Source organism: Trachinotus anak, unplaced genomic scaffold (genome assembly GCF_046630095.1).
Source record: "Trachinotus anak isolate AG129_WGS33_773 ecotype Australia unplaced genomic scaffold, CSIRO_AGI_Tana_v1 ptg000011l, whole genome shotgun sequence".
Classification (NCBI taxonomy): Eukaryota; Metazoa; Chordata; class Actinopteri; order Carangiformes; family Carangidae; genus Trachinotus; species Trachinotus anak.
In genome coordinates, this window is record NW_027273862.1 from 11,951,558 (window position 1) to 11,974,355 (window position 22,798).

Genomic DNA, 22,798 nt, shown 5'->3' on the forward strand with positions numbered 1-22,798 from the left:
CTCATCTGGAACTGATTATACACACACACACACACAGACACACACACACACACACACACACACACACACACACACACTTGCTAATAAACCAACGTCATTCTGGTTATAACTGGATAAGACATGTTCCTCCTCTCTCTTCCTTTCTTCTCCTTTTTATTGAAGAATTAGGCCTTTTTCTGTCACATTCTTTCCTTTCTCTCTCATCAGCCATCGCCTTCTTTTGTTGAGTGTCACACCATGAACTGGTGCTAAATATAGTTGCAGAGAAAACAGGGAATGACAGAGGTTTGAAAAAGGGGAAGATGATAATGGAGGTAGGTTCAATCACACAGTTCGGTGTCAAAATGGTGTCTTATACTGAGTCAGTGGTGGACAGTATGTACGAAAGGGATGTGTGTTGTTATGTTTGACAGCAGACGCACGCGCACACACACACACACACACACACACACACACACACACACACACACACACACACACACACACACACACACACACACACAGTAAGGGCCAAACAGAGCTGAGCTGTCTTTTCTTATCAAATCTCAGTAATAGCATCCTTCTGTGTCTATACTACAGACACACACACACACACTCATAGAGAGTCATTTCCTATACAGACTGGCTGTCAGCACACTAAGAGTCACTGAGGTCACTGTTAAGTTAGCTTGGATGCCATCTCCATCTCTCTGCTTTCTTCTTTCTATCACTTCATCCTTGCAATGTAGAGCTGAGGCTGTGTTTGTCTGCCCTCGTAGGAGGCAATGAATCACACACACACGTAGGCTATCTGTGCTGCTGAGACTGATTGAGTCACTCACAGAATACTGATGAACTCAGAGGTGAGGAGATGGCTGGAAGAGACAGTTTGATGATATAAATAATGAATAAGGAAAAGGAAGGAAAGCTGCATATATATATATATATATATATATATATATATATATATAAAATATATATAAAATGTGACTTCTATCTAAGTTCCTATCTTATTTAATGGTGTAATAAAACTAACATTCCTAATGTAAATCTGATAACGTACAATTGCAAAATTGCAAGCAAAATAAAACTGCTTGCAGTGATCTCCTCATTGAATTGACCCCTGATTGTTTTTCCTGGACTGGACTCTTATCTGGCACATAATACTGCACTAATGAGCCTGTGTGTTTGTGTGTTTGTGTGTGTGTGTGTGTGTGTGTGTGTGTGTGTGTTTGTGTGTGTGTGTGTGTGTGTGTGTATGTGTGTTTGTGTGAGTGAGAGAGGGAGAGAGAGAGAGAGAGAGAGACCAGAGAAATAAACAAACTAGTCTGTTCTACTGAAAAATGAGCTGGAAATGACAAAAAGGAAGTATTAGTGGGAAGAATAGTACAGAAAGAGGGTCAAAGACAGGGCATGGAGTGAAAGTGTGTGTGTGTGTGTGTGTGTGTGTATGTGTATGTGTGTGTGTTTGTGTTCAGTCGGGAGGCAGTATTTGCAAAAGTCAGTCTTAGTCTCTCTATCTTAGATCGTCTTTCTCTCTCTCATGTTTCTCATGTTTAGCAGTTGGCAGCTTGGCTTCTCCCCAAATCTCAGCTAATTTGGAACAACAGCACCCACGTCTCAAGGGCCGTACACCGTGTTCATGTTATTGGCTGCCTGTCTGCTGTGCATGTGTGTTTGAGTATGTGTGACAGGGAGATACATGGGGGTCATAAAAGGCCAAACAAAAGATTAAAGTTTCCCTTTTCACTGATTTTTGGCAAATGCCTGACTTTTCCGATTCTTTCCTAACAGGAAAAGAAGGTCTTATATGTGACATTTATCAGAGGATTGCTTCGCAATTTCTTCACAGTGGTTTATCGATCTTAAACACATTTCATAATGCAGTAACTGACATGAACTGAAACGAGGCTAGTTGCAAATGACTGTAGTAAGAAGATGAGATTGTTATTGACAAGAGAGAAGAATTTAGTAATCCAACACCCGTCCCGTCTTAAATCCCTACACACATAGTTGTTGTTCTTGTGATTGTGCATGTGCCCTGGTTTGTGTGCTTTGTACCTTTAGTCTCCCACTCTTTTGTTTTTCTGTTTGATGGTGCATTTACTTACTCATTCCCATGGGTGAGTGGCCAAATGTAGTTGACATGACAGTACATACTTCAGCTAAAGTTTGATGGTATGGTCATTTGCAACAATAAATGCTTTTGGTATCAGTCTCAGAAATGACTGACTCTTTCTTGAGAGAAAATTTTAGTCACACTCGGAGAAGTTCACAACAGGCTGCAAAAAGACCAGTGAAAACTTTTTTTTGTTATTAACTTTGTTGCTTTCATTACTGTTCCCTCCCTTAGCAAGTTGTGACAAATTCAGTCAAAATCCTCTCGTGTGAAAATACACAAGTTTTGCAGCTAGCAGAAAATGTGTTACAACCGTTTGGCCAAGTGGAACCATTGAACATACGGTGAAAAATTGAATACATGCATTCATAAATAATCAGTTGCATGAAATATCCACCCCTGCTTTCTTTCCCTAGTTAGTCTCTTCTCATGCATGTTACTCTGCAAATTTGCTTTTTGTGTGTGTGTGTGAGAGAAAGACAGCCAGAGAGAGAGAGAGAGAGAGAGAGAGAGAGACAGACAGACAGACAATGTAGCTTATATTATGTAGAATGGAGTGTGTATGTGGTGTCTCATGTCTGGCAGGAATATGTGTGTTTGCCTGAATGTGTGTGTATATATGTTTCAAAACCATGTTCTATTCATTATTCTGTTTAGTTTGCCTGAGTAACAAGGTAGCCTTTATCCATAAATACACACACACGCATATACGCACGCACACACACACAGCTCTCGTGCTCACCAAGGTTTGAACATCTGTGATACTTGCATTTGTGTGTGTGTGTGTGTATCTTGTGGTCTTGTGGTTTGTTGACATAGCCCAGGAGGCAGCTCTCAGACTGAGAGGTTGCATTTTACTATTAGATGAAATGTTGCTTTGTGTGCACACGTATTTGCACACACACTTCCACACACACAGAAGGTTTATTGATTGAGGAAAGTAACAGGCTTGTTATTGATAGAGGCTTATTTGTGAGTGGCAGACAGTATGTTACATTCACTCTCTCTTTCTTGCTCACAGGCTCCTATTCCATTATTAGCATATGGGCCACCAAAAACACTGACCACACACACTCAGGGAGACAGGGAGAGAGAGAGAGAGATCCAGGCAATCTACAGTTAGGAAGACTTTTGGAAGAAGCTTATTCTATATTGTCTGTTTTTTACAGATGTAAAGCTGTTTTGTCAATTTGGAATTGGTTAGATAACCAGTTCATATCTAAATTCATGGTGATTGGATGTTTTTACAGTGTATCTGCAGATGAGCTGCCAGTGGATGTATCTACTGTGCTTCTTTCTGTCAGTCACTCATTGTTAACCCACATGTCACAGTTTTTCTGCTGGTCATCTCTCTGCCCGTCCTAATGTCTGATCTTCTGAGAGATAACCTGTGTCCATCACATGCCTATCGATTGGACACACATACACACAGAGACGAACTCTGCATCTCCACAACCCATGTATTGATTAAACTTCACTTAACAAAGAGTGCCTACCCATCATTGTGATTAATACTGTACATGCACTGCCTCTTCTCTGGCTTGATGTACTGAGATGTTCAAATAAAAGTCCCTGTAAAACTGTTGAGACGGATGTGTTTGATGTTAGATCAACATGTGTCATAAGTAATTAGATTTTTTTTTCCTGCTATTAATAGTCTGACATTCTGACATTAATACATGTCTGGTGAAGCTACAATCAGAAAATCAATCCGAGAAAAAAATGCCTTGGGTTATTTAAACAGCTTCAAATGTAGAATCTTTACTTGGATAACACTTGATATACCAACCTACAGTATTTCATGAGAAGATGATGAATATAATGGCCCTGTTTTTGAAATGCAGTAGTGCTTGGTAATAGCAGTAGTTCAAAAGAGAGCGGTTTCAGAGAAAAGATTTCATGTCATCGGTGGAGAAGAATGTATCCAGTATAGCACAAAATCACAGAAACGTTCCACTATCATTCCTCCTTTTCTGTCTTTACCATCTAACCCCCGTTAAAATAGCCACTACACTCAGTTTGCTGTGACTATCACTTGTGCAGAAAAGGGCGAGGGCCGACACAGATACCTGGCTTTAGTGTTACAGAAGAGGTGGGTTGGTTGAAAGCAGGAGGGTAATTACAGTTATCATATGAGCTGGCACCACCTACCACAGATGTTTTGTTGAATTACAGAGCTCCTAAGCAGGCGTACACTCGCTGATAATACACCAACACTACACCTACACTTAAGCTGACAATTAGCACGCAACGTCACCCTCAGTCTCTTTAATCCCACCATCAGTCTCAAGGGTCCAGAGTAAAGCCAGTCTTTTATAAGGAAAAACTATTTCAATTTAATGACCCTTTGTCAGATAAAGTACTTAAATGTTGTGTGGAAAAAAAAAACAGAAAAAATATTTTCACTGGAGTCAAATAAGATTTAGACACAGATCTGTATCAGTAAGTGTGCGTGTGTTTTGCTTGTTAACTTTGATATTTAGACCAGAGAGTCGTGGCAGCAGATTTAAAGTGGCTTTGCTCTGTGCGAGTGGCTCCAATTAGTCTGGAAAAAACACATACGCATGCACACACACATATACATACCTGTACATGCACATATGTTCTTGCGCACAGGCACAGATAACTGCAGAAACAAATTGGACAAATACTCTGATTTCCACAGACAAGAAGGTACATTATAATTGCTCACACACACAAACACACACACACACACACACACACACACACACACACACACACACACAAACATACAGTGGACAAACACAAAGACAGAAAAGAGGGAAAGAACAATACATTTAATCATTTTTTTAGTTTAGATATTTTAACCAAATTGATGGAGACAATAACATTTGTGGTTTGCGGCATGCTTTTATCTCAAATACAGTCTTTTCTATCATCTTGAATACTGACAAGTTATATGGGCTTTCTCTGGAACCTGCAAGTCTGGCAGTGTTGAATTCACCCAAAAAGATTGACCATGAAATGTTTGCGAACAAAAGCAACGCACCAGAAAAAGAAAGGTCGGCACTTTTTAACTTTGACCACTCTTCTAATTCTATAAAACACTTGCAAATGATCCTACACTTTGTGCAGCCTCTTTAGCCAGTTGGCCTGTGTACTTGAGGAGTATAATGACATACGATTTTGTTTTTGTTTTGTGTCCCTTTGCCGGTACAAAACTTCTGAAATTTGTTCCAGCAAGTATTAGCATTCAGTGTCATGCTTCATCAATTCAAAAGAAGGAATAGATGAATGGATTTTAAAATGGCTTGATGAACAGTGCGTGACTGTCAAAATAGTCAAAATATCAGGGAATGTTTGCTTGATGGCTTCTGTTTCAGTCGTTACCTAATTATTACAACTACAACGGGATGTCACGATACCAAGAATTTGGCAGAACAAAATTCCATGATTCTTGATATCAAAATAGATAGCAGCAAGAAATGGAAAATGACAAAAGGCTGCTGCACATAGTGTGCTAACACACACACACACACACACACACACACACACACACACACACACACACCCATATAGTCATTGTGCAAGCTTAAATTGACTAACAAGGTGACAGACCCATGGTGTGAAAATATTCATTTACAAAGTCAGTGTTATATTTTGACAGACTGAATGAAATTGACTGTAGCCCACTCACGTTGTGAGCACCCGGCTCTTGTTATGAGCTGTCACTATGTTAGCCTAAAGAGGATAACATTAGCCTTTGTGAACATTGTGTGTGGAGAGTTGCTACAACAGACACCAGCTGTTGCAGTTCACAGTCAATAACAGTAACAACGGGACATGAACATTTTGATGACGTGTTCTTAATATAAATTTCGCAACTGACACTGCTTGAGTTCATATGTTGATGTTACTGTAGAAAAACAAGTACTGTCAAAGTTTCAGAATTTTGGCAACGACTTGGTACCAAAGCACCAGTTCTCGTGACATCCCTATAACTAGGATGGCATTTAATATGTGTATGACATGATATACTTTTAATATTTTGAAATCCTTACTGTTACATGAAAGACTGAGAGATAATTTGTCAGATTTACTGAGCTGTTCCTTCATGCTGAGAAAGGAAAGGAAGGAACGGAAAAGAACAAATAGAAGGTCAAATGTTTTTGTTCCTGTATTAGATGACCGTCCAGCTCCTGTCACACTTTTACCCTTTAGACCCAAAGGATATTGTGTGTGTGTTCGTGTGTTTCTCTTCATTTTAATCTTCCCCCAGGCTGTATGGCTATGTGGCTTGGATTTTCTATAAATACTGATAGTCATGACTCGTTAAACATGTCTATCATTTCCTCTCCTCTCCTCCTTTGGGTTTTCTTCACTAACATTCGTCCGTGCACCTCAGTATGTGCTGTTCTTGCTTCATTTTGTTCTCATTCATTTGTCCAGACACCAGTTTAACTCCCGGCCTTTTGTTTCTCTCTCTCTCTCCTTCCAGGATCCCTCCTTCTCTCTCCTTCTTCATGATAAACTTCAGGTGCCTAACAGTTCTCGGCGGGCGTGGAATGAGCGCGACAGTCGCTGTGATGTCTGCGCCACTCACCTCACTCAGCTCAAACAGGAAGCTGTGCGCTTGGTACTCACTCTTGACCAGTGGGATTTATCTCCCACATCTTCCCCCCCTGCTTTAATTGGACGACATGGATCTCAAGGACCTCCAGGTCCACTGGGACCATCTGGAGTACCAGGAGGTCCTGGATCTCGGGACTGGTCTCCTCCTTTTCTCCCTTCCTCATCCTCCTCAGCTGCTGCTGCTGCTTCACACCCTCCTCACCAATCATCCCAGTCGCCTTCCCCAAGCCCAGGCCAGACCCCAACACCCAGTCCGAGCCATGGACCATCCAACCCCAGCCATGGGAGTCCCTCAGTGGGGCAAACATCCAGCTGTGCTCCCACAAACCCACAACCTCAAGGTCCAGGGCACAGACTGGGGTCCAAGCCCAGCTCCCTGGGGCTTGGAAGTGGGGTGGACAGAAGGAACGGGTCCCCCAGTTCAGGAAAAGCAGCCAGTGCCCAGCAACAACCAGTGACTGGAGTAAACAGCCCCAGCAATAATAGTGGTAACAGCAGTAATAACGGGAGTGGAGCAGTATTGAGCACAGCAGCTCTGCAGGCCCATCAGCACATGAACCGAAATAATGGAGGAGTTACACTCTATCCGTACCAGGTAAGCTATGTGCAGAAATGCTTGTGTGGTATATGTTTCTACCTTTTATTAAAACATACAAATCTGTAGAGCTACTTCTCCCACGAGGACAGTGTAAATATTACCAGGAAACTGAATAAATTAATTCAGGCTACCAGCATACAGATAAATTCATCTCTTCATAATTGTCAGGACAGGAGCATTTTCATTTTTCAGCTTGTAGGTGCACCAACCTACTGTAGTGTGACCTTGTTAGCTATCATCCACTGACTAGACCTCACTTCTGAGATAATGTGTTCAGCTCTCTCCTGTCCTCTCCTCAGCGTGAACAAAGTCAGACTAGGCTATATTGCATCAGCCTCAGGCAAAGTGTGTGCCTGTATGTGTCAGTGTGCAGATGTCTGTGTCTTCCTAGTAAGGTAAGGAGGGAGGGTTGTACAAGGTACAAGGCTGTTAAGGTACTTTAAAACTCATAGCGAAAAATTCATTCTCCTTCAATGAGTCATAACTCAGTCAGATCTGATTTAACAGATGTGACACACATATTTTTAGATTCAGTGTGACTTTCTGAGGATTAAACTGATGTCCATCAATTATAAACCTTTATTCCACTTAAAAATCATAGAAAAAATATGTTAGAACACCAGAACTTGCCCGAGAATGATCATGTTTTAAGTTTTCTTTGCTATCAAAGCAATCCAGTGATAGTTTTCTTTACATCCATGGGTACTTTTCATAGTGCCAATATGCCAAAATACCTAATTAGGTGACTCCATGGCAACATTATACATCCTGTTTATACTTCCCAAGGCATTGTAGGAACTGTAGTTCCACAATCTAGAGCATGACTATCACCCAAATCGAAGTAAGACAAAGAGTAAATATGGCTGCAAGCAGCAATGTGGGGGCCATGCAGCCCAGCAGGCCAGACTTACATTATATTACATTTACTCATTTGGCAGAAACGTATAAGTAAGGGACATCAGTAAAATTCAGTGCAGTAGGAAACCTTGGTGTAAGTATTAAGTACTACATCTGTTTAATAAGTGTTGATAAGTGTTGACGTGTTGATGGTGCTTGAGGCACAGACATAAAACTTGGTGAAAAGAGTGTCCTCCATCACTGTGCCCAATGTCAAAACTTTTTACCATACAGTTCAAGGGGCTGCAATGCACTTCCATGGCAGAAGATGAAGAGAAAAGCTAGAAATACAAGGTAGAATCACATTTGGGTGTCTACGCAGCATCACTGCGTGGCCCCCAATAATAGGAGTGACAAATTCATCAAGACTAACTTTGTACCATCAATATTTATCAGAGCCGGAGGTATTATGTTTTCAGGTTGTTCGTCTGTCCATCCGTCCCATTCTTGTGAATGCAATATCTCAGTAATGCCTTGACAGAACTTCTTCAAATTTGGCACAAACATTCATTAGGACTCAAGGATGACCTGTTTAGATTTTGATGGTCAAAGGTCAAGGTCACAGTAACCATAACTCCACAAATTCATATACTAATTATGACACAGTTTAACAAATGTCTACAAGGTTAAAATTAAGTGATGACATTTTATATCCAAAGGTCAACTTCACTGTGACATTATAATATTCTGCAAAAACACTTCTGGCCATTATTCATTACTGTAAATCAGGAAGGGGAGATTGTGAGCATATTTCCTCCAACTTGGCCAGTCGGCAGAGGCATACTGCCGCAAGGTGGTCATTGTAGTTTGTTATTAGCAATTGGGGAGGCCCACAGTGTCAGACTTTGAAAGCCGCTGCTCTAAAAGAAAAAGACAATTGTGGATGTGTTCATTTAAGCAACTGACTGGAGATGCCAGTTTTTTAATTGCTTGCAAGTATCTAAATGGCAAAGGTACATCGTGAGGTTTATTTTCCCTCAAATGAGCTCTCTATGAGGACACAATAATAATGTAATTCATGGAATTGATAAACATCTTTTGTCGAGAGGGAAGCAAAATAACTCCTTAAACAGGACTGAGGCAGGACATCAAGCAGCAAGTTGGCACGAAGCAAACTGTAAATGTGACTGAAATTGAAAATGGAGATAAAAGAAGAGGTTTTAGGAGAAGCAGGAAAGAGAGGGAGGATGAGTAGACAAGAGAGGAGGATGGTAGGAAAGAAGAAAATGCCTCAGGTAACGAGTGGTCTAGAGGTGTAGAGAGGCAGGAGAGCTGAGACTCCAGGGGAGATCCAGAGGGGTGTGTGTGTGTGTGTGTGTGAGTGAGTGAGTGAGTGAATGTGTGTATGAGTGTGTACTACAGATGTAATAATTCATACAGTGATAATTAGGACTCTGGGGACTCTATGTCACACACCCCCAGTACCCCTTCACTCTTTCACTCTCATTCACTCTCTCTCTCTCTCTCTCTCACACACACACACACACACACACACTTACACATTTTCTCTCTACTTATTCCTTATGCCTGTTTCTTCCCTTCTCCCCCATTATTTCTGTCTTTCTCACACTTTGTCTTCATGTTCTTGTCCTCTACTATCCTGCTGTTCTGCCATCTCTCTGCAGATTTCCTTTCAGTCCATGAGTTGAATCAGATACAGAGATATGAATAGTGGGTGCAAATTACTTCGTATACTCTCTGGAATTGTTTCATTATCTTATCCTACTAGTCTAAAATAATTCAGGCATAAAAGCTGTTATGTATACTGGCCTGTCTTTGTGGAAATTACAGTAAAAACATTCACATCTGAAGGAGATTTTCGCTTCTCTGAGCTCTTCTATATTTGAGTTAGTACCTGTGTTGGGAGGTGTAAAATGTTTGTGAGCCTGAGTGTTTGCGCTGTGACTTTGACAGTAATGGTGTTTCAGCAGGAAAGGAGAAACAGAGCATGATAATAAATCACCCTTGTTTAGACTCACCCCTGAGAGAGAGCAGGAGGAGGAGCTGAGCAGAGAGATGTTCAAAAAATGGGAACGGAAAGAAATAAAGGGAGATAAGACTGAAAGATCTAGAGATGTTAATAGAAAGGGTGAAGAGGAGGTAAGAGAGATGGGTTTAGAATAAGAGAGAATTAGAATAGGAGGAATTTTATTATAGCATTTTAATTTTTTAAGACCACATTAACTCTGAGATGCTGAGATGTGTGGGATTTTTTTTGCCAGAGAAATGGATTTTGTTGGAGATCTGCTTCACTGCCGTCCAGCACAAATCGTAAAAAGATGGCTGTTGATGTATCAGTGAAGCTTTCAGAAGGTCTTACAATAGCTGATGATTGATTGCAGGCCAAATGAGAAATCTCTTCCAACATGTTCATGCTCTTGAGCAAAGTGAGAGAGAAAACAAACACATGTGGACTGACAGCAGGGAAAGTAAGATGGTCGAAATTCGACAAGCTTCAGTAGGAATCAATGGGCTTTATTGGAAACGTGTGTATTACTCATCCGAAACACTACCAAGAGCAACACTGGTATGGTCTTATACAATTTAACTGCTTTTAATGATTAAAATCACCTTTAAAGATAGCACAACAAGACACAGAGAACTAAAAGGGGAGGACGCAGAGGGAGACAGAGGACAGAAGCAACCTGTCTGCCAGTGTGGCTGACATTAAAATCCTGCTGGGTCAGCAGTCTAAGAGGTGACAAACCAAAGGCTGCACAACTAATGGTTAAGGTCAGATGGCAATGTGCTCAGTGATATATGGTTCTTTAATTTGCTTCAAGAAACAACACAGAACTGCAGAACTACCTTTTTACTCAGAAAATCAGAAAGAACAAACTCCATATTATATGTCCATTTACATTTTTGGGCTTTTTACGGTGGTGGTGTAGAAAGGATGGGTCTCTCTCTCACTCACTCTCCCCCTGTCTGTGGCATGAAAAACAAATCTAACATTGTCTCTTTGCCCTCACTCTGTCCTTCAAGCAGCTAATTGAAAACAGGTTTATACAGTATGGTGTGTGCTTCTCTCTGTGTGTGTGTGTGTGTGTGTGTGTGTGTGTGTGTGTGTGTGTGTGTGTTTGTATGTGTACTTTCAACAATGGTTAAGCTTTCCTAATTTACCGTGTACCGTGTTTGTTATTGTATATCTTGCAGAGAGAAACAGGATGTGAGATACAACACACCGCTTGCACACATCATATCATATTTAGTATAAACTAAACACTGCCAAGTCTTAGCTGGATATCATTAAGGGTAGACGGTTGAGGTAGGTAGAGGAAGCTTGTGTCCACGTCTTTTGTAGCCTTGAGGCTGTTTCTGATTTGATTATACAACATACTGTACTGTGTATATGTTAATATGAAACATATTCAATCCCACGCTCCTCTCACCTTTACTCTCTTTCTCTCTCTATATAAATACATGTACACATACAGTGGCAAGACAAAGTATGTGAATCCTCTGGAATGACCTGGTTTGCATTGATTGGTCATAAAATGTGGTCTGATCTTCATCTAAGTCACAAATGTAGACAAACACTGTGTCCCTAAGCTATTATCACACAAACAATTATATTCTTTTGTGTCTGTATTGAACACATCCATTAAACATTCACAGTGCAGGGGCGGCCTGGTAGTTGAGTGGTTAGGGCGCGTACCATTTGAGCGCAAGACGCTCTTAGCAGGCAGTCACCGGTTCGACTCCCAACCGGTCCGACTCGTTCCTGCATATCATTCCCCTCTCTCTACCCCTCTTTCCTGTCAGTCTCCACTAAGCTCTAATAAAGGCATAAAAAAGCCCAAAAAAATAATTAAAAAAAAACATTCACAGTGCTGAAGGAAAAGAAGCTTATAGACCTGCCAAGAAAAGTACAATGACAGGTATGTTATTAGTTAAAATAGACTGTGTGTGTTCATAGTTGTAAGTCGGATGAAGATCTGATCATATTTAAGGACACATTTATACGTAAATGGAGGTAATTCCAAAGGGTTCACTTACTTTTTCTTGCCACTGCACATATGCAGTCGAGACCACTTTCACGTTCATTTGAATTCACAAAATGGGTTTGGCTTTCAGAGACACACACACACACACACACACACACACACATATACTGTATGTATGGCTGCAAACACACAGACATATATACATACTAGCTTTTTTTTCCTTCCCACTCTGTCTCCCATTCACTCTCTCTGCTAATGTAACTCCATCTCCAGTATGAAATAAATAAACACCTTGTTCCATTCGTTCACTTACTTGCTCACTGTTTTTTTGGGTTTCTCCCCCACTTTCCTTCCCCACATTCATCCTGAAAGGGCGACCTCTCTCTCTCTCTGCCTCCACCCTGCTGCAGTGAGCATTTACATAGATCGTTTTACAGATTGTGTCTGTCCCCCTGAAAAAAGCAGGCAGGACCACACACATACATGGACACAAAAACACACCATTTCTGTTTTCGCCCTCCTCATACAAACCTGAAATTTCATGTTGGTTGCATGTGAGGTTGGAAAAGGATGTAAAAATAAAATAAATCTAAGAGAGATAAATGAGGAAGGTGGATGCTTGGGAAATGGCTTTTGTGTTGTAATGAAGATGAATGAGCAAGTTTGTTCCTTTTTCTAAGAGCAGAGAAAGAGTGCTATAGTGTAGAGGAAGAGTGACAGAATAAGTATGCTGTTTGTGTTTTTTGTTGTTTTTTGTCACTTTGTACTTCAGTGGAAATCTGTTATCACATTAATCAAAGTCCCAAATTAACAGGTACAATCTCAGAACCAGCTGTTCTGTGAAAACATGATCTTATGCTGTGCTTTTATTGATTTGCTGTATTATTTTCACAACATTTTACTGGTTTCTCTCCTCAAGTGTAATTTAATCAAATTTATGGTAAAATGTAGAGATAGCCCCTCAGTCTTTATTCCTGTGCAAAAATCTGAATAGAACATGTGTAACAATTCATAAGAAAAACAAAAAACATCATTTATTTGAACAACTACATCACTCAAAAAGCCATCCAGGTAAATCACTTGCTAGAGGACCATGCAGGAATGTGGATTTAAATAGGAATTATCATGCAATCCATCTATTTTCTACAGTAGTTCAGATGTTAATGAAAAGCGTGAGGCATAGTTATCAGCACACGGCTGTTTCAGATACCTTTTGAAAAATTATGATATTATAAAGGTGAATATGATTTTTTATATTTTTTAGTCATTATAGCAGTATGGCTTTATAGATGGCAATGTTAGCCAGTCTGTCTGTGTGACTGCCAGCACACTAAACTGAGGTAGTTTGTAAACCTGGTAAATATTACCTGATACCTTCACTGCCACATATTCTTTCACCACCTCCAGTTTTCAGCTCGCATAATAACCCTCTGTGGGGATACGTTTTCCTAGTGTGTGCAAGTTGTTTTCCTCTTCCCATTCCTGAGGACAAATGAGTAACCAGCACAAATGCACAGGTATTCCATGTAGCTACTGAACCTTTATTCCATATGTTCACAACTCCTTTAATAATGCAGGGGTAGCAAGCCAAGTCTGAGCATTTGCAATGGGTGTAAATGCACAGAGGAGTGTGGTACATAAACTATAGAGGCATCTCATTTACCATAGGTAATTTATCAAGGCAGTGGGCTGCGTGCTTGGACCCCAGAAGCCCTCAGCAGTAAATATACGCACAGTGAAAGTGATTTACACACATACACACAGGTGCAGAGAAGTGCAGACACATGCATGCACAAGGACACACACAGACATACTCACAAGAGACATACATGCTCACAGATTAACCCTCACACAAGCTATAGTTCCTTTATTGGAGTGTGTGGTTATGATTTAGGTGCCCTGCTCTCTGGCTACTGGCAGCACATAAAGAACTATAATCAATAATCCATATCTATTTCACGAATGGGTTGCCTACATGCACGGACGCAAACACACAAACATGAAAACACATGCCTATACATATACATCAGTGCACACGCATCTGTGCACAGTGACAAATTAATGAATTACACACTCTCATACAAAGCAGTTAAATTGTCATATAAATCCCTAATTGTGTGTGACTGCACGTCTCAGGCATCTTTTGAATCTGGTACATGATAACTCCAAACACTGCCCATGCAGACAGAGGTACTGCAAACTTAACAAAGACCAACACACACACACATATATATGTACTGTATATATATCTACACTATCACCTGTGTAATAAAGGCAAAATGCACAAAAAATACAATTACTCATAGGGGCCAGGAAATTTTATTTCTTTACAGAGTTACAAGTTCAAAGGTCTCTCTTGGTCCCCACTGGTATTCCCTGCATACTATCTAATAAAGCACAAATGCGATGAAAGATGATCCAATAATAAAGGACAAACAAAGGTGAATAGCTTAAAATGGCAGCGCAAAGGGACAGAGGAAATTAAATAGAATAGGGATACAAGAGCAATAGTAAAAAAAAGTGGCGAGAGGAATAGAAAAGAAGAAAAGTAAGGGTGAAACAGAGGAGAAGGCTTTAGGTTAAAAGAATAAACTGAGGCAGGAGGGTGTGTGTGTGTGTGTGTGTGTGTGTTTGTTTGTGTCTGTCTGTTTGGGACTCAGAATCATTCTGCTGCTGGTTGACTGTGATCACTGGAAAAGCTTATCTGCAGTCTGTCTGCCCAGGAAAACACACACATACACACACACAAATTCATATCACATCTGTCAGGGTGGGGGAAGAGGGGGAAGAGGAGGGGTGAGAATGATAGAATGACTTTGCTGCTAGAATGACTTTGCCCGTTTTCTTTCTTTCTTTCTTTCTTTCTTTCTTTCTTTCTTTCTTCCTGGGACACCATTTCTAAGCTATTCTCTCAAGCCTTTTCGTTTTTTGTTAGTTATAGTCAAAAGTCTCTCTCTCTCTCTCTCATCAGATCTCCCAGATGATCTCTGAGGCCTCCAGAGAAGGACTGACTGAAGCCGCCCTGAACCGCTACAACACACACTCTCCTTCACACACAAATTCACCATCACACACAAACTCTCCCTCTCACACTCCAGCCGTAACCACTACGGCACCGACTGCCACCTCCGCCGCTGCGTCTTTCTTTGCCAGGTAAGATGCTTTCACATGAAAGTACTACTGTTTTGATATGAACATTAATGGTCAGGAAAGGACGACAATTGGCATCATCATTTTTACCTCCACACTTACTTAAACTTGATCATTTGTTAGATTATATGTCCAGATCTGCTGATGTTTCTGCTGCTCTGGAGCACCTCTGCATCCTCCAGCTTTAACAATTTTCTTTTGTGTTTGAATTTGACTAAAATGTCCATTATCCTACAAGGATTGATTTTTTAGGATTTAGCAGCATTATGCAGACTAAGGTAATTAGTATTTCAGAGAATGTTGAATTTGAGTAAAACAAGGCTCTGACATGCATCTGACTACCTGATTTGTGCAAAGATTTACCACTGAGTTAAACCAGTATCCTGGGTTTAAAAGTGGCAGACATCACTATATTCTGACTGTTATGCTCTCAAGTTCTTTAATAAAGCAAAAAGAACGATAGAATGGGTTTACAAATGACTACATTGAAAGATGAAGTAAGAGGAAGGTGGTGGAAAATTGAATATGATCATATATCCTGTCATCATATTGTGCGTAACTGTACTTACTTATCTTTTGGTGTGTTTATGTATAAATCAACTATCCAGTCATCAATGAGCTGTGTAATCAAATCTTGAGAAATGCAGAGCGACACAGCTTAAATAAGACACGGGTAATATGGGTAAATTATTGATGAATAAACATTGCAAGCTCAAAATGAACGTCTAAATTATTCATGGGTAACACAAGACTATGAGTGTGTCACAGTGTCTGAAGTATTGCTGATACGTCTAATCTAATGAGCTGCTTTAAATCACATTTTAAGTGATTTTCCTCCACACTTTGCACACGCTCTTCTCTTCTCTTCTCTTCTCTTCTCTTCTCTTCTCTTCTCTTCTTCAACACATTCCTGTCTTGTCCTTGTGTGTGTGTGTGTGTGTGTGTGTGTGTGTGTGTATGATATATGACTAACGTGCAGCAGACAGTGATCTCTGTCTTTCAATGCACCAGCGACCAGGCCGACTCGTAAACTGTTCATGAATGCTCACAACTCATGTGCACACACTCTCCCTTTAGTTTTCTTGCTATGACCCCCTGAACTGTCAGGTAACAAGGACGTTTTACACACACACACACACACACATCTGGTTGACATTCCAAACATACAGCCAGCTGTCTTGCATCGATTTATGAGCATTAACCTTCTAAGTGAAAGAACATGGTTTGTTTAATGGTGCAGGTGTCACTGTGTGTGTCGAAGTATGTGTCTAGCCGTCAGTCTTTTTTCTCCTGTTCTAGGCTGTATAATTACTGCCGTTCCTCAAAGCTGTGATGTGTAATTTCCTCTTTAAATCAGAGTGACAAAGTGTCATAGTTTTTGTTTTGTTTTCTGTTTGAAATTTCACATACGCATGGACTGTTTGTCTGCGTTTTTGTGTCAATTGTGTGTGAGTTTAGAGTAGGATTTCAGTTTAATTGGCAAAAAAAACTATGTACACTCTGTCACCCTTAAGTTTTGACTCTGGTGTGTACATGTGTGTATTTTTGTTATTGGTTGATGGATGCAGCCATGCAGTGCTGGTAAATCCCATGGTTGTCTTGGTCTTTACTCTCAGACGTGGACTGCATACAGACACTCTTATTACACACACACACACACACATACACATGATCCTCCTCAGGCTCACTGTCTACACACAGCACAATCCCTGTGCCCACCACATCTCCACTCACCTTATCCCTGTCTTCCTCCTCATCCTCGTCTTCAATCCTCTCATCGTCTTTCAGTCATTCTCCTCTGCTCTGTTTTCATTTAAATGCTTCCTTTATTTCTCGTTTGCACCCTTTCTCTCACTCCTTTCTTCCATCGCCATTGTCCTTTTTATACCTCTCCACTCCTCTCCTAAATTTTTTTTTATATTTCCACATTGACCTTTTCTTTACCTCTGCTAATGTGCATGTGAGTAATATCTTTCATTAGTACCAATCTGTCTGTGAATATGTCACACTCACACAGCAACGCTCCATCTTCCCACTGCTGCAGTGGCCCTCTGGGGATGCTGGGTTAGAGGATAGAGACATGCTTTACTTGCCTATGCGTGTGTGTGTGTGTGTGCATGCATGTGTGTGTGTGTGTGTGTGTGTGTGTGTATGTGCACACTTTTTCTCACTGGGGGAAGGGAGTCTCTATCAGTGCAGGAATTTTTTACTGCATGCTCCGTGGATTGGATCTTTAGGGATTTTGCTGGCAGTGTGTGTGTGTGTGTGTGTGTTGCTGGAGGTGGCAGAGTAAATGAATAGGTCCCAAGTGAATTGGTGAATTGGGAAGGTGTTGTTATTTTGGATGGAGGATGGCTGTGAGATGGAGGGGGTGCTGGATCTTTCTCTGCTTCTGCTTATCACTTGCTTCCTCTCCCCAGTTTTCTTTAAAAAGAAGTATTCAGTCAAATGGTAATTGGCCACCAGTTAGCCACATTGATGATTTGAATAGGCAGTCAGTGATAAAACAAATGACCATATCAAGTGCACTGATTGTTGTTGTTTTTTGTTTTTTTCATGTTTGCATGTTTATTAGAAAGTGTTTAATACAAAAACAGATTTATATACTTCAGAAAGACGATCGACCAGCTCATGGCAGACACATACAGTCCCAGAGACATGCCATATGTATGTCAGGATACACATGAGCCAGAAGGATCATGTGACCATTTTACCTCCTTGTCGAACACAATGATGTATTAATATTTTATTGCACAGGCTTATTTGCACTTTTACAGTGCAGTATATCTGGGGCTGTTTTATTAGGGAGTAGGAAGTGTGGATATTGGAGGGTACATGTACATGTACATGTAAATAGATAGATAGTGTCAGTAAAGCCAGTCCTCTGTCCATGCCAGTCTCACTGACCCCACATGACACACACACAAGCACACACGCACACACCATCGCTCTCTGTCCGTCCTTATATCTCCCTCCACTGACGGCCTGTTAAATAGAATGTAATTTGCTACTGAGGAAACAACACTGCCCTGGGACACCAGTCATAAATCAGCTCTGAGAGTTTGTGTGTCAGTGCGTGTGTATGTGTGTTTCAAGTGAGTCTTTGTATGTAGGGTGCATGTCAAGTGTAAGTGTTTGTAGTTGTGTGAAAGGAAGAAGAAAAGGAAGCCACAGCAAGAGAGAGACACATGAGGGGACAGAGGGGAAGACAGGCAAGGATGGATGACAGGATCAATATATGTAAGGAAGGCTGAATGGATGGTGGGATGGATGGATGGGTGTATGGAGGGCAGAGAAGAAGGCTAAAGGAGACAGCAAAGGATGAAAGGATAAAAATAATGAGAGCGAGAGCAGAATAAAAAAAGAGGGAAAATAAGGGATGATTATAGAGTGAGAGGGATTTAAAAGAGTGATGGCATGAACGAAGGTAATGGAGGAGCGGTGCAAATAAAAGGATGGTGGGGACAGAGGAAGAGCTGATGGATAAAGAGATGGAGAAGATGGATGGAAAACAAGTGCCCTTCACTTTGGGGTTTGATTGGAATAGATCCACTTGGCCAAATCCCAGGCCACTTGTTATTAAACGCAACCAATTAGCTTGTGCGTGTGTGTGTGTGTGTGTCTACCCCGCTTGAAATGTGCGATAGATTAAACCAGTCAGGGTGTGAGACCATAATATGAGGCTGACAGTAAATGCAAATAGTTGAAAGTGGTGAGGTTGATGAATTTGAAGGATGCATTATCAAAACAATAACAAAGACAACCAGACACATTTTGCCCAGTGAGCCTCTCATTCATAAAGGAGTATACATAGACAGATGAACAGAAAAACCATTGGCTGCAAACGGTAGTGGAATAAGTGTACATGCTACAAGTAGGAATCTCCAGCAGCAGAGTAGGATGTGCATCAATCCGTCATAGTCATGTCTCATCCTGCGACCACCAGCACTGCAGCAGCTGCAGCGGCCATGTTGTCTCCATTGTTACTTAGAAATCAAGTAGTAGGTTTTAATTCAGACATATCTGTCTCTCTGACTCCTCAGTAACACAATTATTGTTTTTAAGATACTGTAAATTCCAGTTTTACTAATCCGCTACACTTGTATCTTCATGCTACCAGGGTGGCTTTAAGCATTCAAGTGGTATAATAAGAAAACCTGTAATTGCTTTTGATCACATTTGCTGCAATACGTATGTGAGCTTAGCTGGCACACAGTGAAAAACCACTTAGGGGTCTTCATATGGCGCTTTGTTGCATACAGTATATGCACCCACACACATTCACAGTCACACACACAGATTCACACACAAATCTCCTGGGAGATCCAGTCAAATGGTGAATCGCTTCGTCGTTCTACGGGTCACTGAATTCACATCTCTCTTCTCCCCCCTCCCTCCTCTTTGCACTGTACCTCTCTCTCTTCTGTTTGTCTCCCTCTCTCCCCCTCTCTCCCCTTTCTCTCACCGAGTCTCCCCCTCAGTCTCATTTCTGTAACCTGCTGCAGTTAATTGAAAGCCAATGGTGTGAGAATATGGCTCTTTGACAAAGAGTGTGTCAGGGCGCAAGGTCTTCTCTCTCTCTTTATAATCTTAGAAATATATATGAGGATAGTATAAAGCAGGACTGAGCATGAATCCTTGCCCATGCTATTTTAGAGGTATTTTATTTTATCATCTTGTTAATACAGCTGCTGTGTGTAACTCAGATTGCCAGGAAATATGCCCGTTTGAATTGTGGCTTCTTAAATCCCAGAGAAGGAAATACATTGACACATACAGTGAAGAATGACAATAAATCACAAGGGTGAATTATTGCAGGCAAATTCACTGGCTCTCCCTCAAGAAATATCTTTTTAACAGAGACCCTGGTGTTCACAAACTGTCATCAAGTACAACAAAATTAAGCACATTATCCACCAGGCAACATTTGTGGTCAGGTGAATATCCTGCAGATAAACACTAACATTTGGCCATGATAATTTTGTCAAAGACAAAAAGACAGAGGGAGACAATTGTAGTGCTATAAATTCTTTCATGCAGGTTAAACCAGAAATTCAGCTGTGGATATATGATATTTTTGCTTTGTAAGAAAGAAAGAGAGTTAGAGATGTAGGAGGAAAAGTTAGACGCTAAAAATGGTGTGAAGTGCAGATGTGCTGAGAGAGGCGGATAGAAAGAAGCTGCTGTGTTGAGGTAAGAAATGAGAGTGCAAGGAGAACAGAAGGACAAAGAAGTTTAGAAGTTGAAGTTAAAAGGATGGAAGGAGTAAGGAGAATCTGAGTGCAGGAAAGATGGAGTCTATATAAATATAATTTTTGGTGGCTCATTTGAGCTAAATGCCACAGGGGACCGAGCAGCGAGAAAGCAAATGAACCACTCCCCATCCAGATGTTGCTGCATATGTAAACAGCAGTGTGTGTGTGTGTATATGTGTGTGTCTTTGTGTGTACACGTGTTGAAGGGTGTGTAATCAAGTTCTATTCTGCAATTAGTATATTTGCCAGGGTTGTTCTGTGGTAAACTGTAAGGGTGTAATTATAGACCCATGTAGTCATGTGTCACCATCCTCCCTGTCCCTCCTCATCTCCTTTATCTCCTTTATTCATTTAAACTATTTAGTGTTTCTGATATTGTTTTTACAGTGACAAAGTGTGGTTTTAACATATTAATTAGACTGACCGGATTCTCGTTCCTCTTCCTCTCTGCTTTCCTCTCTCAGAGCTGCTCAAAAGTTGAACTTGGCCTCCAAGAAGAAGAAGCAGAAGACCCCTGCTGTCACAGCCCCAGTGACATCATCATCTCCGTCATGTGACCCAGCTCTGTTTCCCACCAATTTCAGCTCCGCCCTGTTGATGGCCCCTCCACCAGCTCCACCATGCCTTCTCCGCGCAGCCAACAAGATAAAAGATACCCCTGGGCTTGGAAAGGTAATGGAAAAACATATTTATTTGACAGTAGTGTTGAAAGAAACAAAGTCTGACACATCCAAGCATTAAGACATTCAAAAGTCTAAGGGTTCCCCTTCTCAACACCCAAAACAGGTATCATTAAGTTTTTGTTTTTTTTTAATTAATGCAAATAAAATGCTAGCTTTTCGGAGTGGGGGAAGAAGCCTGCTTGGACAACCAGAATGCCAAAGATGCAAGCAGAGGAGAATGAGAGAGAGTGCTTTGTTTGTTTTCTGGATAATGGCTGTTAGCTGCCTAGCTGCTACCTCACTGGTTTGGATCAGTGGCTGATCGGATCACAATCCATCCTCCATGTGTCTTTGGTGCATTTACACCTGGTCAAACACTATCCGACTGTAATCTGATCACCCAGAATGCATTTTAATGCCAGCTGTAAATGGGCTATTAATAAAATGAGGAATTTTTATTGTTTTTCCACTTATAAAATGGGACATGACTGATGGCAAGAGGTTATACAGATGCATCACTTGCTATCCATTTTTTTGACATGTGCAGCAAATGCCTCATCTCAGTTATGACTTAAAAGTTTATAATTGTAGATGTAAAGGCTGACTCATCTTCCTTGTCTTGATTTTAACACATGCCTGAAGACAGAACTGTGTCATAGCATGCGATTCAACAAAGGTCAGAAGTGTTTTATCACTTTAAACCATGACCATTGCCAGTCTCTGTGGTATTTAGTCTATTTGATTACAAATCAAACTGTTATTATATATATGTATTTGTATATATATGATACCTAATTTTGATAAAGTGTTGATTATTAACTGTATCTAACATGTCTACAGGCAGACACGGTTTTAATGGCAGCATTTACTCTAAATCAACTACAGTAACTAATATGTGATTTGGTTTTAAGTTGAGTACTACTACAGTCTGCACAGTACTGGAATGTTGAGCTGTAGGATTTTATCATGACCTTGGCCAGTTTGTCTGAGTGTGTCTACTGGTATCTGTGTGTGTGTGTGTGTGTGTCACCCCTGCTGTACCATACTGAAATGCAGCCTAATGGTTACCACGGTAACACATCTCAGGCTGACAAAAGTCATCTGTCACCGTTGCTAGTGGTTGATGAAACGTGTGTGTGTTGTGGACGTGGGGGTGCGGGGGGGGTCATGCTTCTCAAGTGTGTGCAATATTGATCGTCCATGTAATGAGTTTTTAGTGCCCCCTCCTCCACAGTTTGAGTTGGGGCTCACTGACTGTGTGTGTGTGTGTAAATGTGAATGTGTGTGAATGTGTGTGCTTCCTTACTGCTAGAAAATGAAAAGTATGGATAACAAAATCATAACAGCGGTGTCCATTATCATACACAGAGAGTGAAAAGGGACCCCACACATATCCTGTTGTGTTTCTGTGCACATAGTAGAGTATGAAATTGTGAGAGTGCATCACAATTGGGTGTGCATATTGTGTCTGCGAGCTCCTGTCTGTCTTGGTGTGTGTACTTGCATGTATGACTATATTTGGGGGTTTTTCTGTTGGTTTTTTGGGGGATTTTTTCACTATGCAATTTTTTTTTTTAAATTAATCTTTGTTAAACAGT

The 22,798-nt window shown here is 40.8% G+C and overlaps 1 protein-coding gene across 2 annotated transcripts in view; it reads left to right on the forward strand.

Moving 5' to 3' along the window:
• The window catches only part of kif26ba (kinesin family member 26Ba), a 79,327-nt gene that overhangs the window by 20,188 nt on the left and 36,341 nt on the right, over positions 1-22,798 (forward strand). For both annotated transcript variants that reach the window (XM_071489174.1, XM_071489175.1), the window contains exons 3-5: positions 6,558-7,286; positions 15,105-15,286; positions 21,003-21,210. In XM_071489174.1, the coding sequence (XP_071345275.1) occupies positions 6,558-7,286; positions 15,105-15,286; positions 21,003-21,210 (1,119 nt within the window). The remainder of the gene's footprint in view (positions 1-6,557; positions 7,287-15,104; positions 15,287-21,002; positions 21,211-22,798) is intronic.